The sequence below is a fragment of the Engystomops pustulosus genome, chromosome 7, assembly GCF_040894005.1.
Source record: "Engystomops pustulosus chromosome 7, aEngPut4.maternal, whole genome shotgun sequence".
NCBI classification, from domain to species: domain Eukaryota; kingdom Metazoa; phylum Chordata; class Amphibia; order Anura; family Leptodactylidae; genus Engystomops; species Engystomops pustulosus.
The window spans coordinates 132,355,205-132,372,876 of NC_092417.1; the positions used below are offsets into that span (position 1 = coordinate 132,355,205).

At 43.9% G+C, this 17,672-nt stretch overlaps 1 protein-coding gene across 1 annotated transcript in view; it reads right to left on the reverse strand.

The window, feature by feature from the left end:
- LTBP3 (latent transforming growth factor beta binding protein 3) overlaps window positions 1-17,672 on the reverse strand; it is an 88,196-nt gene that overhangs the window by 63,789 nt on the left and 6,735 nt on the right. Inside the window, exon 3 of the mRNA XM_072117836.1 lies at window positions 11,117-11,334. Coding sequence (XP_071973937.1) covers window positions 11,117-11,334 — 218 coding nt within the window. The remainder of the gene's footprint in view (window positions 1-11,116; window positions 11,335-17,672) is intronic.

Consider the following 17,672-nt stretch of genomic DNA (forward strand, 5'->3'; position numbering starts at 1 on the left):
ACCCTCTTCAATGTGCAGAAATACATGGGTAGGCTCCCCCCAAGGTAGGTTCCTGACTAGGACGCCACCTCTGCTTTCCATACAGGAGGGTCTGGAGGCGAGAGTTTGATCGTCTGATAGTGGGGACTTGATCCTCTCCCCTGCTGACAGCTGTGCCCCCCAGCATTTTGCAGGCTGTTGTTTTGGAGCTGTAGAGGTACAGAGTCTCCTGCAAAAGATGAAACTCTGCTCCCAAAGCATGGCTGATTGCTCCACAGGCAGCACGGAGGAGAGGAGATGTTGTTTAGCTATAGTAAAGGTGGGATTTCAGTGGGGATAGTGAGTGTGTGTGTAATTCCAGGGAGGAAGAGGGTGTTTTTATGTTGTCAGTATGGTAAAGATGAGTTTGGAGTCAGTGGGGGAGGTGAGACTTTTGTAGTGTAAGTGGGGGAGGGAGGAGGTTGTGACGGTAAAGTGCTTTTCAGTCGGAAGTGTGAGTTGTGAATCAGGGAGGCATGTTAAAATGTCATATATGATACTGATGTAATATAGAGTACACACACTCAGCCTGATGGTGATGTAATATATCTGCTCTGCCTGATAGCGGTGTAATATATATACACTCTCCATAATAGTGATGTAATATATGCGCTCTGGCTGATTGTCACGGGTGCTCCCTGATCCATGTAGCGGGCACACCCGTGCCACTCTCTGTGTCGCTGTCCCCGCTGCTCCATCTCCAGGCCCGGACTTACCTTTCCACGCGCCTGCTTCCCGTCGGCCTAGGCGTTGCGCGCGTCCATGCTCCTTAGGGAGCGCACACCGGTTTTCAGGATTTGAAGGGCCAGCATTCTCCTGATTGGCGCTGGTCAATTCCGGCTCTGCTCTATAACCTGGTGACTCCCATCATTCCCTGCCGGATCTTCAGCCATTTCCTGTGAAGTGAAAGCCCTCCAGTGTTCCTGCATTTCCAGTGTTCCTCCGTGTTCCTGTGTTTCCAGTGTCCCTCTGTGTTTCCCGTTCCTGTGTGCCTGTCTCAGCATTCCTGTGCCGTGTGCCTGCTGCGGTGTTCCTGCTGTGTGTTCCAGGGTTCCCTCCAGCGCTGCTTTCCTGCTGTCATCCCCGACTCGGACTGTAACTTGCTGTGCTACCTTGGCTAACACCGCGGGCTAGTCACACCTGTGGAACAACCTGGTGACACCCCGCTGCAGCAAGTCCATCCCTCTTTGCTGCGGTCTCTAGTGAAGACCAGGTGTCACTTAGACTCCGGTCCCAGGTGTTGGCTAGTACCATCTCCCGCGGTGGTCCAAAGGGTCCACAGACGCTGAACCCTGACACTGATGTGTTGTAATATTTGCCCTCTGCCTTTCATAATATATCTAAAAAAATCAACTCGCGCAACGCAATGGGGCTCATTTACATACCGGGTCCATTCGCGATCCCGATGTTGATTCGGAGCTTGCCGGGATTCACTAAGGTCGTGCACCCGATATCCACTAGGTGTCTCTGCTGCGCTGAAGTCCGCTGAAGTTCACCTTCTTCGTCCCGGTGTATGTGAGTCCTATACTTGCAACACTATTTTTTTTTAAAATTCAGCGTTTTTTCCGAATCCGGCGGGTTTTCCGACGGCCACATCCCCCCATTTCTGTTGCGTGAAAGCCGGCGGCGATGCGACACAATCCGATCGTGTACGCCAAAATCCCGGGGCAATTCAACGCAAATCTGAAATATTCTGGAAACCCGATGAAAATGTGCGATTTGGACCCTTAGTAAATAAGTCCCAATCTCTCAGACTCTCTAGACGCCTAGTATTCCAAAGTATATCCATGAAGGGACATATATACTCCCTTTAACTGGACATTATATAAAAAACAGGGATGTATTCTTCGTGGCACAAATCCAATGTATTGTTGACTTTCAACGTCAAACAACCTGGCAGTTTTTTAAAATTTTTTTGTTGATTTTTTAACTATGATTTTTTATTACCGTATATACTCGTGTATAAGCCGAGTTTTTCAGCACAAAAAATGTGCTGAAAAACCTCACCTCGACTTATATACGAGTCAATTTAAAAAAAAAACCTGTAATACTCACCCTCCGGTACCCAGAACCCCGGCGTCGGCTCTCAGCGGCTTCTGTCTTCTTTCTTCTCTAGCCGACAGAGTCGCGTCAATGCGATCTGCCGGTGGGCGCACACTATGATGCGGAGGTGTCGCGCTGATGACGTCATGGAGCCGCCAGGAGCAGCCGCTGGGGATCGGGAGCCGCTGCCATGGATCAGGAGCCGCCGCCGGGGATCTGGGCACCGGAGGGTGAGTATTACCTTTTTTTTAATGTGCTTAACATACAGGGGGCTTGCTGTATACTACTTGGGGCTGGCTGTATACTACTTGGGGCTGGCTGTATACTACATGTGGATGACTGTAAACTACTTGGGGCTGGCTGTATACTACTTGGGGCTGGCTGTATACTACAGGGGGCTTGCTGGCTGTATACTACAGGGGGCTTGCTGGCTGTATACTACAGGGGATTGCTGGCTGTATACTACAGGGGATTGCTGGCTGTATACTACAGTGGGCTTGCTGGCTGTATACCACAGTGGGCTTGCTGGCTGTATACTAGAGGGGGCTGGCTGGCTGTATACTACTTGGGGCTGGCTGTATACTACTTGGGGCTGTCTGTGTACTACAGGGGGCGTGCTGGCTGTATACTATAGGGGCTTGCTGGCTGTATATTACAGGGGGCTTGCTGGCTGCATATTACAGGGGGCTTGCTGGTTGTATACTACAGGGGGCTGGCTGGTTGTATACTACAGGGGGCTTGCTGGCTGTATACTACAGGGGGCTTGCTGGCTGTATACTACAGGGGGCTTGCTGGCTGTATGCTACAGAGGGCTTGCTGGCTGTATACTACAGGGGGTTGGCTGGCTGTATACTACAGGGGGCTGGCTGGCTGTATACTACAGGGGGCTGGCTGGCTGTATACCACAGGGTGCTTGTTGACTGTATACCACAGGGTGCTTGTTGACTGTATACTACAGGGGGCTGGCTGGCTGTATACCACAGGGTGCTTGTTGGCTGTATAATACAGGGGGCTGGCTGTATACTACATGTGGTTGGCTGTATACTACATGGGGGCTGGCTGGCTGTATACTACACCCTTGGCTTATACTCGAGTTAATAGGTTTTACCAGTTTTTGGTGGTACAATTGAGGGTCTCGGCTTATACTCGGGTCGGCTTATACTTGAGTATATACGGAAAATAGGATTTTTTTTAATGACTTTTTTGGACATTGAATGTCAATAAAAAATCAGATTTGCACCACAAAGAACAAGTCCCTGTTTTTTATGTACTGTTCAGTTAAAGGGAGTTTATGTCCCTTCCTTTATATACTTTGGAATACTAACAACCGGAGAATCTCCTAACGGCGTGGACGAAGCAGCATTCTATGTGAATTGCAGAGTTGAACATGCAGAACTGCAGAAAAAGCCATGACAAAATCCTCCATGTGAACATACTCTTACAGCGGATGGAACCAAAAACAGAGATCTTCATCCATGTAGAACTTCTGCTCTGCTTTTATATACTTAGACAATCAATACTTCATTGGTTGACCGTCAACAACCCCCCTAATTACAATTGATGCCCATAATCACTGTCATTGTGAACTACAGTTGCTGTTACAGCTTTTGGCTTATACGAGGACATGGGGCACACTGTTTCTGGCATGTCTCCATGTGCATGTCTCCATGTTTATTGGGTAGAGAACAGATGATGGGCATGAGTGCCAGGTGTTAGCCCCCACAGATCAAGTATTGATGGCCTATCCTCCACATCAATACTAAATGCTGGCCACTCCCTGGTCATTTTTGTAAAACTGTATGAAGTGTCATACAAGGAGGACAGATGGGGCAATAAGGCCTAAACTAAGGTAAATGATTACTTGCCTCAGCATATCCTAGGTTGTTTTTTACATGACCTAGGAATCCCTTCCTAGGTCACCATGCAGACATAAAACAAGACCATGCAGTCACAAAGATGATAGTATATATAGCACAAAAACTAAGACAAAAGGCATAGTCAAAAGTAGAAGAGCCAAGATCAGAAAACCAGAATAATAACTATTAAAGAAAGCGCACAGCAAACAGACTATAACCAGTATATAACCAGTGCCGGACTAGCTGTGAGTGGAAATATATTTAGGTGGTAAAAGAGCCTTCGCCTCAGATGACTGGAGCAGAGGTCTGTTCATCACAGCTAGTTAACTGTTGCTGGACCAGAACTGAGCTGTAGAGTAAGTAGGCTTAATGCAATTAGCCATACAAAAACAGGGAAAGTTGCCGCCTTCTATGCCACATTCTGTGGACAGAAAATGATGCTGCAACAGATGTTACATAATCTCTTCCACTGTATGTCTTAAATGGGTTTCCAGGATTTAAAAAGGTTGTTTACTCCACTCCATTGAGCCACAGCGCGCTGCGACACTGGCGGGTCTCTGATTGGTTACAGAGGCTGACAGTGCCATGCTGGCTATGGCTGCACAACGGTTACATACTGCAACTAATGCTGTATCAGCCACACGGCTGTGGTTGGGTCGGCAACACCAGTCTCTGTAAACAGAGACCATGGCAATGGTGGACAGCAAAGTGGTATACAGGATCGAGGAGAGAGGTGAGTATTAGTGCAAACCACTATTGTGGTATTGGAGTCGAGGACCGGGAAGCGGGCACCACCACATGGACTTTCTCTTTGGAGGCTACGACGGGTGATTGGGTGAGCGAACCAGATACACCCATTTCTTATTTTTTACAGGTGAGTATTAGTGGTTTATTGTTTTTACTGCCCAAAGCCATATATTACATGTTTCTAATCTTGGAAACCCCTTTCAGCATTGTCACAAGAAAGAAAAGCAGAGCAAGTCATGTTTGTTTTTGTTAGCATTTTTTGATTATGATTTCATGATCCTCAAATATTCAAAGAAAAACATCTTCCCAAAATAAGGAAAGATTAATAAACTATAAATAAATATATGGGTAGGAAAAATGTTTAAATTAAATAGCGTGTGTCCAAAAAAGCTGAAGTCTACTAACATTGTCTGCTATAAATATGATTATATTTATATAAAGTAATCAGATTGGTTTTAGGATTGCCATTTCAAGATGTTTGTGCAATGGTCATCCCAGATAAATAATAATAATAATAAAGCTAACTACCCCATGGAAATGGACCTGTATGTTGCTCCGATCCCACGGACTGAACACAATGGAGCACATTTACTAAGGGACAAGCCGACGGATTCGGACAAACCGCGGAATTAAAAAAAAGAATTTTGTGTTGCAAGATCAGCACTTACATGCACCGGGAAGAAGAAGGTGAACTCCGGCCGACCTCGGCGCAGCGACACCTGCTGGATATCAGGCGCACCGCCTTAGTGAATCCCGGCAGACCCGAATCCTCGTCAGACAACGCGCCGCGGGATCGCGACTGGACCAGGTAAGTAAATGTGCCCCATTGTGCAGGATGGGAGTCCTTGCATCATACAGAGTCTGTCAGCCAATACGCAGTGTCAGTACTGTAGCATTTCTTAAGAGTACTGGCTCTTCAGTTCAGCCGCCAGACAGGAAGTCCTCGCTTTTCATTTCTGTATGCTGCAAGAACTCCTGCCCCTTGTAATGTGTTTTGTGCGTGACATTGGACCAATATACGAGTCTACGGGCTGAATAGGTTTGTGTGCAGCTAGCCTTTTCCAATGAAATGTCATCTCTCATGAAAAAAAGATTAACTCAACTATGGGACAATCCTTCTCTTGGTTTCTATTACTAACCTTCCTCTCTTGGGCTTTAACAGATTAGTATTTCTCCTACACAAAAATGATCTGGTTTTCTTCTAGGCATCTTCAAGAAAACTTTTAGGAAACAAACCTTTATAACCTTTCCCAAAGTGACTGCACCTGTCAGAACAGTCTGAAGACATGCTCTTCTCTAATCTCCTCTTTATCTCTAAACTCCTTAACTATTTAGTCTACTCTCAACTTACTTGCTGTCCCTTTGTTAACCCTCTATTTCACCACATACAATCTGGGTTTTGCTGAACTCTAGAGAAACGTCCTAAACAAAATGTTACGATACTGCCAGAACCTGTCCAGCAAAAGATGGCTCCAGCTGTCATACTAGGCAAATGATGGCTATCTTACACTTTGAAGTTTCTGGAGACTGGGGTCATGCCTGATAAAGGCAAATCTACTATCTGGAACCTCCTAACCGACCCTGAGAGACCATGCAAGGAGAAGAGAGAGCTTGCTTTTATCTGTCTTCTGCTGGATGGTGAAGTGGACATATAAAAATAATAGCACAAAGATATGAAGAGCAGTCAGTCAACCAAAAGTCCCAACAAGATATGAAAGGAAGTACCAATTCAGAAATACAAGAGAACGGTCAGCGATCCAAAGTGATAACAAACTAACAATCCAACAGAGTATTAGATACTGAAAAAGGACTAAAACAAATGGCCATGGTCAGTCACAGACCCACAACACTGCCAGGGATGGGACTCTGTTCATCATAGTGATATATGATGCACAGAATGGGGCACATTTACTTACAAGGTCACTCGAGTTCACTAAAAGTGCTGGAGCTTCCCCGCAATGATCTGACATAGTTCACCATTTTTTTTGTGGTGCACATTCACATAGGTCATGCAACACAATTTGAAAGTTAAATACTGCCCATGGTCCGAATCAGTCGCCATGAAGAATGTGCACGGTCTGACAAAAGTGCATTGTGTTAGTAAATGTGCCCCAATATCTCCATCTCCACAGAATAGCAGTGGTAGTTTGGCACTGTCGCTAATCAGGGAAACAGGGGCTCGATCCAGATATATAATCACTGAATGGCACACATAGTCCAGTCACATGCAATGTGTTTGGTACAATGACTATGCAGTAGTTTGTTCTTGCAAAGTCAATCGTGCGTGTGGTGGGATATACTGGAACAAACCAAAAATCACTGAACTGAACCAACATGTTAAGTTCAGTGATTCTAGGTGCCTTTTTGATTTGTAAGGCATACAAATCAAAAATGATACTCCACAGTTATAGGAGGTTACCAATATTACATTAATAGGCACTAATATGTGTACAGCGTTTTAACTGTAGGGAATCTGAGACTTCATATTGTCATGTTCCAGTGTTTTGTATTCAGTTTCACACAGAACTATTATGAACTGGGTTCCCTTTGACAACAGCATTTACTTCACCTGGCCCTGTGTTCTTCTTGGACCACACACTCTTGCTGCTATCAATCACACTTGGAAACATTTTAGGTACTCTTTCCACTGCAATTGCTATTTGATCTCCAGTTGGCAGGTGTTTATCAATTACATGTTGTGTTTCAATTTTATCAAGTACAGTTTCATGAAACACATTCTGATCATAAGATCCAGACTTCATAGTCTCCCTTTAGAAACCTGAACTGGATGTAGAACTGCCAAAAAAAGGAAAATGTCTACTCTGCATAAACGAATCATCAAGTAAATTGCATATTTAATGTTTGTAAAAAACAGAGTGAAAAGGAAACAACGATTAGCCCAGGGATAGAATGGGAGAGGGGAAGTGATTTGCAACAAAACATCCACCTGTGTAGTAGTATAAATGTGTATATTTTGTTGGCACTCAATCCCTCCCCTCTTTCGTTTGTATGGCAAAGTGTACATTCAATAGGAATAACTACCGTATATGGCGGACTCTATGTACATGTTCTAGAGAGGCCTGGATGCCTTTCTGGAGAGAAAAAATATCACGGGTTATGGGGATAAAACATTTATTTAATTCTTATGGTTGGACTTGATGGACTTGCTTCTTTTTCCGGTCTTATATACTATGATACAATGCTCGAGTATAACCAACCCAAATATAACCCTAGGCTCCTAATTTTACCACAAAAAACTGGAAAAACCTATTGAATTGAGTATTCAAGTCACAGCCTCCCTCCAGTATATAGCAATTCAGCCCCGATGCACCAGTATATAGCCAACCAGTCCCTTTCCCCCAGTATATAGCACAATGACAGTGCCAGTGTCATCACCAGGACGATATAGATCATCCTAATGCGGCAATGGCCCGCTAATTAGTAAAATCTATGTCGTCCTACAGCGTTAAGCAGTTAGAGTCCATAAGGTTCTTCAATAAATATATTTATTTTGTAAGCATATTTTATCACGCTAGATACGGCCATGTAAGAAAACAATATAAAAACCTACAAACCATTCTATCTTGGCACAAACAAAAGAAAAAAACATACACAAGCTATTAGGATGGCATAGAATTTGTATTTACTTGCATATGATCATATGGTGCATAGGTGATATTTAGAGATGAGCGAGCACTAAAATGTCGAATTACTCTAGTCGAACTTTTCCTGATGCTCGAGTGCTCGTATCGAATAACGAACCCCATTGAAGTCAATGGGAGACTTGAGCATTTTTCAAGGGGACCAAGGCTCTGCAATAAAATGTGTCATTTTATTGAGAAATAAGCAAGTCAGTCCTGTTTCTTCGTTTATTCAATGGAATATTCGTGGAACTTCAAAAAGGAGAATGACCCGTGTTAAACATCTGCAATGTGTTCTTCACACATATTGTTCTTCACATACTATTGTGAGGAACACCGTTCGGCACTAATGTCTTCTGATAAGCTGTGTTCTTCACTTAAATGATCCTGTGTTCTTCACTGTTCTTCACTGTGTTTTGTTAAGTGAAAGCTTGTTATCGAGCTGGCGAAATACTTGTCCGAACAACGAGCCGTTTCGAGTACGCTAATACTCGAACGAGCATCAAGCTTGGACGAGTATACTCGCTCATCTCTAGTGATATTGTAGTACATTTCAAATATAGCAAGTCGTATGAAATATAAACAAAAAATCTAAAATATTAAAAATTAAAAAGTGAGGATAAAATAACAAAGATAATAATAAAATAAACTATAAAGCTCTATACAAAAAATACAAACTGACAGCTACAATAAGGTTCTATTTTCTATGGAGTTGCCTATATGTGTTAGAAACTGTGTATAGTTATATATTGTTCCATAAAGGACCAACAATATCTTCTACTAGACAGGAATGAATGCTGCCACAAAATATGGGTTTTTAAAAAAACTATAATACTATAATTTTATGGTCCATCTAGTCAGTTTAGTGCAATTTGTTCTTGTATTTGATTCTATCAATCAAAATGAGAATGGATCTGTGTAATTGCAATGTGAAATGAGCCCAAGGTTCATTTTAGAACTAAGTCATGCATGCATCAAAAATGAAATGTGATAAAACTGACAATACAGTACAAGACAAAGACTCTATTCTACAGACAGCCATGACCTCATACTTTTTAAAAATTCCCTTTAATGAGGATTTAATCACTAGATAAACAAAGATACGCAATGACATACCATGTACTAGAACAAAATATATTACACAGCAATGCTTTGGTATTCTCTCTCACTACATAGCATTCCATTTTATCAGGTAAACTTATCTTTATGGAGAATAGCTAGACCATTGTACCAGCACTTTTTACGATTTTTGCTAACAGACTGTAAGCTCTTAAAATCAGGGCCCCCGGTCCTATTGTTTTAACTGCTGACTATTTCAATTTATCTGCCTATGTATACTGTACGGGGGGAATTCATCAAGACTGGGTGCTTTGTACTCCAGTCTCGCCATTCCCCCTTCTGGTGCACAATGCACCAGATAAAATAATAGGCTTCAGCACATGGACGAATTATAAGCAGACCCTGAGTGGCATGGACAAAATCTGTTTCCTTCCCATTGTGACTACTAACAAAATATAGGCGGTCCCCGGGTTACGTACAAGATAGGGTCCATAGGTTTGTTCTTAAGTTGAATTTGTATGCAAGTCGAAACTGTATATTTTATAATTGTAGTTCCAGACCAACAATTTTTTTCTCACGGTGACAATTGGGGACCACCTGTAGCTAACACTTTCACTGCAGAATAAGGTCACTAGAGGAATTTAACATACGCTGGTACATTGGGGCAGATTTATCAATCTGTCTGAAATTCAGAATATTTCTAGTCACCCATGGCAACCAATCACAGCTCCCCTTTAAAATATTCATGAGCACTTGTTAAATGAAAGCTGAGCTGTGATTGGTTGCCATGGGCAACTCAAAATAGTCTGACTTTCAGACAGCTTGATAAATCTGCCCTGTTGTGTGCCAACATATGATGTAAATCTCGCTCCTCCAGCTGCGTCAGATAAATCCGTTGGCTGGCTATGCTGCTGAACAATTCTACAACAGGCCCTGTAGAGTTGCGCTGTAACCAGTGTATGAAAGGTAGAAGGCTATAGCGAGTGTGCCACCCCCTTCACTTAGCATGAAGTTGGTGTAAGGCAGAAAATAATCTCAATTCCTCTCACACAAGGAATTGTGATTATTTCATGATACAAGATGAGACCAAACTGTTAGTTAAAGCGTAACTATAAAGTAATGATTTTACTAAATTATTAAATGTGATTCCCTTTTAAAAGCAAACAAACCGATGCCTACTTTGTGCTGCTCGCCCTTTTCTTTCCAAAGTTATTGCATTTTCTGTTCTGAAAGAGTTTGACAAAAATCTTTCTCACCAGAGGTGAAGTGGACAGAGACTAATAACTGTCAGTCTATGCCCTCAAGCTGAGGCCAGTTAGCTTGCCCACGGATCCCATGATGCCTTGTGTTCTCTCTCAAAGTAATGTAGCATTAAATCAATTTAGTTTTCACAAGTAAATCCACTGAACCCTGCACAGTGCACATACAGGATGTATATGGTGACCAGCCTGGCAGTTTCCTTCACATGGAGGAGCAGGGAATATGTAATAAAAGGAAGAAATCCAAGTACATCAGCGCCGGGGAGAGGAAAAGGGGATGAGCGCCGCTCGCCCCCACCCCTCTCCATAGTGAAATATGGTGCACGGAACCGTAATCCGGCGAAAGATAGGACATGTCACATATAATGTATATACGTCCCCCATACATTCGTGTGAATGTAGCCTAAGAACTACAATTCTCTGGAGTGACAATTAAGGATATAATAAGTATTGATGTAAAATGCATAACCTGGTAATTCCTATTATTACTTACAGCTTGCTTGGGTAGGGTGTCTTGAAAACATCGTCCTAGAGGTTTGAAGGTGACAGGACGGGATGCTACAGCTTTATTTCCTTCAGGATGAGCAAGTAAGTGTTGGCCACCACCTCCAGCTGTTCCTTCAGCTCCAAGCCCCTCTATGCGATGAACTTGGATTGATGCATTAGGTGGGTGATGAACTCGGACATTTAAAAGAGGTGGAAGGACCTGAACTATGAGAGATAACAAGAAATAAATATTTTAGAATATGTTAAAATTGAACGAGTAAAAGCCAAGGTTACTTCATAAGTGAAGTAAGAAAATTGGAGCAGTAACAATAAATGTGGCTGGACCACTGGGAACCACAAACATTTTACAAGTAAGGGCTCTTTTACATTGTCGTTGTTTTTCACATCCATGGTTCAGTGATTTCTACAGATGTCTCACAAAGCCATTGATTTCTATGGGTGTTTTCTCATTGGCTTGTATTTTCACTGATCCCTTGTCCGTGGAAAAAATTATGAAGCATGTCCTATTTTTTTCATTGTTGCGGTTCACGCAAGGCAATAGAATTCTATGGGTCCCCCCCCAAAAAATGGATGCAACAACTGTTTTTTTTTCACTTATGAGTCTGAAAAACCAAGGGTGATGTTTTCAAAGCATCACAGCAATGTTAAACTATCAAAAAATAGAGACACAATGGAGAAAAAACTGAATGGATGCGCAACTGAAGCTGAACATCAATGCCAATGTGAAAGAGCCCTAAGGGTGGGAAGACACTAATTGACCGGGATGCAGTTGTGATACAGTCGGCCACATCCAATTAACACATTTGGGGGAATTCATTATGACTGTTGTCTTAAAATTCGTCCCACTGGTGGTCATGTGGCCATCTTCACTAAGAGGCTCCAGTAAATGTGGGCGCTGATTCGGATATGTTTACCAGATCTGAACTGGACTAGATTTTCGCTATAGTCTCCACCGTTTTTCCAGTAGAAAATATAAATGTAGCGTGCCTGCCCTCCACACCCCCACCGCTCCCCTCCCACTATCTGCCCTGGCACACTCTTAGGGCACATTTACATGGCCGTCTGAGGGACGTACATGCGGCCGCAAATTGCGGCCGCATGTACGTCCCCATAGACGGCAATAGCGGCGCGGCGCAGATAGCACCGATCCGGGCCGCACACCACAAAAAGATAGAGCATGCTCTATCTTTCGGCATGTGTGCGGCCGTGCGCCGCTATTCTCTATGGAGGGAGGAGGGGTCACCTCCTCCTCCTCTGAATGTACCCTTAGTCAGAAAACTGGTGAGGAGGAGATTGTACTGTTAACATAGTATCATAGTATCATCATAGTATATAAGGCTGGAAAAAGACGCAAGTCCATCAAGTCCGATCTTTAAGAATTAAAGAAATGTTTTATCCCCATAACCTGTGATATTTTTGCTCTCCAGAAAGGCATCCAGGCCTCTCTTGAACATGTACATAGAGTCCGCCATAACAACCTCCTGCGGCAGAGAGTTCCACAGCCTCACTGCTCTCACAGTAAAGAACCTTTGTCTATGTTGATGGTAGAATCGCCTCTCCTCTAGGCGTAGAGGATGCCCCCTTGTCCTGGTCACAGGCCTAGGTATAAAAAGATCCTTGGAGAGATCCTTGTACTGTCCGTTCAGGTATTTGTACATTGTAATGAGGTCTCCCCTCAGTCGTCTTTTTTCTAAACTGAATAATCCCAAATTTTGTAATCTGTCATTGTATTCTAATCCCTCCATTCCCCTAATAATCCTGGTTGCTCTCCTCTGCACCTGTTCCAGCTCTACTATATCCTTTTTATACACCGGTGCCCAAAACTGTACACAATATTCCATGTGTGGTCTGACCAGCGATTTGTATAAGGGCAAAACTATGTCTTTATCATGAGAATCTAGTCCTCTCTTGATACATCCCATAATTTTATTTGCTTTGGCAGCAGCTGCCTGGCTCTGGTCACTAAAATTAAGTTTACCATCCAGCAATACCCCCAAGTCCTTTTCAGCTCCAGTTTTACCAAGTAATTGACCGTTTAGAACATAATTATACTTTTTGTTTCCATGGCCCAAGTGCATAACTTTACATTTATCTACATTAAATCTCATCAACCATTTCTCTGCCCACTCCTCAAGCTTCCACAAATCCCTCTGTAATGCTAAACTATCGACCTCAGTATTTATTACTTTACACAGCTTAGTATCATCTGCAAATATTGAAACTTGACTGTGTAAACCCACTACAAGGTCATTAATAAAAATATTAAAAAGAAGTGGCCCCAATACTGACCCCTGTGGCACTCCACTAGTAACCTCAACCCAATCTGAGAATGTGCCATTAATGACGACCCTCTGTTTTCTATCACTAAGCCAATTACTTACCCAAATACACAGATTTTCTCCTATTCCCAGCAGTCTCATTGTATATACCAACCTTTTATGTGGCACGGTGTCAAATGCCTTTGAAAAGTCCAGATATACAACATCCACAGCGTCCCCCAGATCCAGTCTTGAACTTACCTCCTCGTAGAAACCAATCAGATTAGTCTGACAGGACCAATCTCTCATAAACCCATGCTGACGCTGGGTTATAAGGTTGTGCACAGTGAGATACTCCAGGATAGCATCTCTAACAAACCCCTCAAATATTTTCCCCACCACAGAAGTTAGACTCACGGGTCTGTAGTTTCCAGGATCGCTATTTGATCCTTTTTTGTATATTGGTACCACATTTGCTATGCGCCAGTCCTGTGGAACATAACCAGTCCTCAGTGAATCTTCAAATATTAAAAATAACGGTCTGTCTATCACGGTACATAGTTCATGCAGAACCCGGGGGTGTATGCCATCTGGCCCCGGTGATTTATCTATCTTAGTGCTTGCGAGGCGGCGCCGTACCTTTTCCTGGGTTAAACTGTTGACATTCCAAAAAGAATTTACATTATTCCTCATTGTGTCTTCCATCAGGGGATTTTCCTGGGTAAAGACAGTTGAGAAGGCGAAATTCAGTAGACTGGCCCTTTCCTCATCTCCTTCCACCATGACCCCCATGTTATTTCTAAGGGGACCCACACTCTCTGTTTTTAGTTTCTTATCATTTATATACTTGAAAAATAATTTGGGATTATTTTTGCTCTCTCAGGCAATTTTTCTCTCTATAATCCTGTAATGCCTTATCGCTACCTTCACGTTTTAGAACCTTAAACGCCTTATCTTTCTCGCATATTGCTTTCCTTACAAGACCAGTTAGCCACATAGGCTGTTTCTTGTTCCTCTTATGCTTTTTCCCATAAGGTATGTGTTTCTCACAGGACTGTTTCAGAATATATGAGAAAAATTCCCTTTTTTTTTGGCTTTTGTCTTTGAGAACATTATCCCAGTCTATGCCTTTAAGGTCTTCCCTTAGTTGCTGAAAATTTGCCCTCCTGAAGTTTAGAGTGTTGGTTGCCCCTTCCCTAACGTTCTTAGTAAACCGTAGTACAAAATCAATGATATTATGATCACTATTCCCCAGGTTCCCCCCAACCTGTAGTTTTGATACCCTAGGATAAGGTCCAGCAGTGCCCCCCCTCTTGTTGGCTCCAGGACTATTTGCGACAGGTAATTGTCTTTTGTTGTTGACAAGAACCTGCTACCTTTGAAGGACCTGCATGTTTCTGCCCCCCAGTCAATATCTGGGTAATTGAAGTCCCCCATGATAAGTACCATGCTTTGAAGCCGCATCCATTTCACTTATCAGCATTTCCTCTGTTGCCTCCATTATATTTGGAGCCTTATAACAAACCCCTAGTAATATGTTATAATTCTTTTTGCCTCTCCTTATCTCCACCCATAGGGACTCCACATTTGCATTTGCGTTACTGATGTCATCTCGCAAGACAGGCTTGGGGCAAGAATTCACATATAAACAAACCCCTCCCCCTTTTTTATTTATACTATCCTTTCTAAAAAGACTATAACCATCTATAGTAACCGCCCAGTCATAGCTACTGTCCAGCCATGTCTCGCTGATTCCCACTATATCATATTTCCGCTCCAACATCAAGAGTTCCAGTTCCTCCATTTTGTTTGTGAGGCTTCTGGCATTTGTGTACATACACTTTATATGGTTTTCCCTGTCCGTATTCCTTTTGTTCTTATTCCTCAATCTCATTCCAGCCCCCCTTCCTCCCCCATGGACTATGACTCTTCCCAGCTCTCTATCTACACTGTCTATTTGCCCTGCACAAGTGTAGTTGCCCTCCCCCCAGGTCTCTAGTTTAAACACTCCTCCAATCTTCTAGCCATTTTTTCCCCCAAAACAGCTGCACCCTCCCCATTGAGGTGCAGCCCATCCCTACTGTAGAGCCTGTAGCCGACAGAAAAGTCAGCCCAGTTCTCCATGAACCCAAAACCCTCCTTCCTACACCAACTTTTGAGCCACTTATTTACCTCCCTGATCTCCCGCTGCCTTTCTGGTGTGGCACGTGGTACAGGCAGTATTTCGGAGAAAACTACCTTTGAGGTCCTTGCCCTGAGCTTATGGCCTAAATCCCTGAATCATTTTTAAGGACCTTCCACCTACCTGTTACTTTGTCATTAGTGCCAATGTGGACCATGACTGCTGGTTCCTCACCAGCCCCTCCCAGTAATCTGTCAACCCAATCCGCAACATGCCAAACCCGAGCACCCGGCAAACAACACACTGTTCGGTATGCACAGTCTTTGTGACAGATTGCCCTGTGTGTTCCCCTAATAATCGAATCTCCCACTACCAGCACCTGTCTGACCTTGCCTGTGCTCCCATTACCCTTCTTACCGGAGCAGACAGTCTCCTGGTTGCTAGAGGCCACGTCTTGCTGCAGCATTGCTACCCCAGAGCTGATATCCCCCTCATCCGCCAGCCTGGCAAACTTATTGGGGTGTACCAGATCAGGACTAGACTCCCTACAACTCTTCCCTCTACCCCACCTTCTACATGTTATCCAACTAGCTGCCCCCTCACTCTGCACCTCCATACTTCCCTCCCCACACCCATCTTCCCTAGAGAGTTTGTGCTCCAGGAGCAGCAAACTTCGCTCCATATTGTCAATTGCCCGCAGCCTTGAAACTTGCTCATTTAGATCCAGAATCTGGGCTTCCAGATGAGCAATTTTCACACATCCCACCATGGCCGGCGCCAGCACCCGGCTTACCCGGGCAAGTGCCGGGGCCCCAGAGGTCTCAGAGGGGCCCACGGCACACACTGACAACATAAGAAAAGTCAATTACATCGGCATACTTTGCCGATGTAATTGAGGGAAGCGCCGCACTCACAGTGCCGGCGCGGCTGACAGGGGGGCGGCACCGCAAGCGGGCACTCACAGACCATAATTGCATCGGCGCGGCCGATGTATTTCTGCTGCATCTAATAGTGTGCAGGATGCTGGCCGACGTGATGACTTCATGCCGCCAGCGTCCCTGCTGCTGCACGATAGACGCTGCTCTCACCCAGGAAGATGTAGCAGATGAAGAAGATGCGAGCAGCCCTTGAGGTAAGTTAGCGTTTATTATTTTTTTTAAATGTGTATTTAATTAATTAATGGAGCCTGGGGGGGGGGAGTGGGGTGTATTAATTAATAGAGCCTGGGGGTTATATTAATTAATGGAGCCTGGGGGGGGGGGTATATTAATTAATAGAGCCTGGGGGGGGAAGTATATTAATTAATAGAGCCTGGGGGGGGGGGATTAATTAATGGAGCCTGGGGGATATATAAATTAATAGAGCCTGGGGGATATATTAATTGAGTTTGGGGGGGTATATTAATTAATAGAGCCTGGGGGGGTATTTTAATTAATGGAGCCCAGGGGGCTGGGGTGTATATTATTTGATGGAGCCTGGGGGGGTGTATATTAGTTAATGGAGCCTGGGGGGTTGTATATTAGTTAATGGAGCCTGGGGGGGGTGTATATTAGTTCATGGAGCCTGGGGGGTATATTAATTAATGGAGCCTGGCTGGGGGGGTGTATATTAATTAATAGAGCCTGGGGGGTATATTAATTAATGGAGCCTGGCTGGGGGGGTGTATATTAATTAATAGAGCCTGGGGGGTATATTAATTAATGGAGCCTGGCTGGGGGGGTGTATATTAATTGATGGAGCCTGGGGGGCTGTATATTAATATTGGTTTCTTAAGGTCTGCGTTTTTAATGCCACCACATGAGCTACGGGGCCCAGTGAGGCACTCTCGCCCAGGGGCCCAGTGAAACCTGGAGCCGGCCCTGCATCCCACACATGAAACGGTCACAAAATTTTGTTAGAAATTATCAGCACAATGCGGGAGATGTATTTATTTGTCAGTGTTTAGACCAGTGCAGAGTAGAACTAGATGGATCTCTGCTGCACCAGATTTATCACTGTGTCTGATGATGGATGGTTAAACTGGTGCAGTACAAGGGTGGTTTCACATTGGCCTGCATGCTCAGTTTGTGTCTCCGTTTTGCTTCCGTTTTGTCTTCACATCCACAAAAAAACCCTGAAGGTTTAACATTTCTAACATAACACCTGGTTTCTCAGCCTTAACA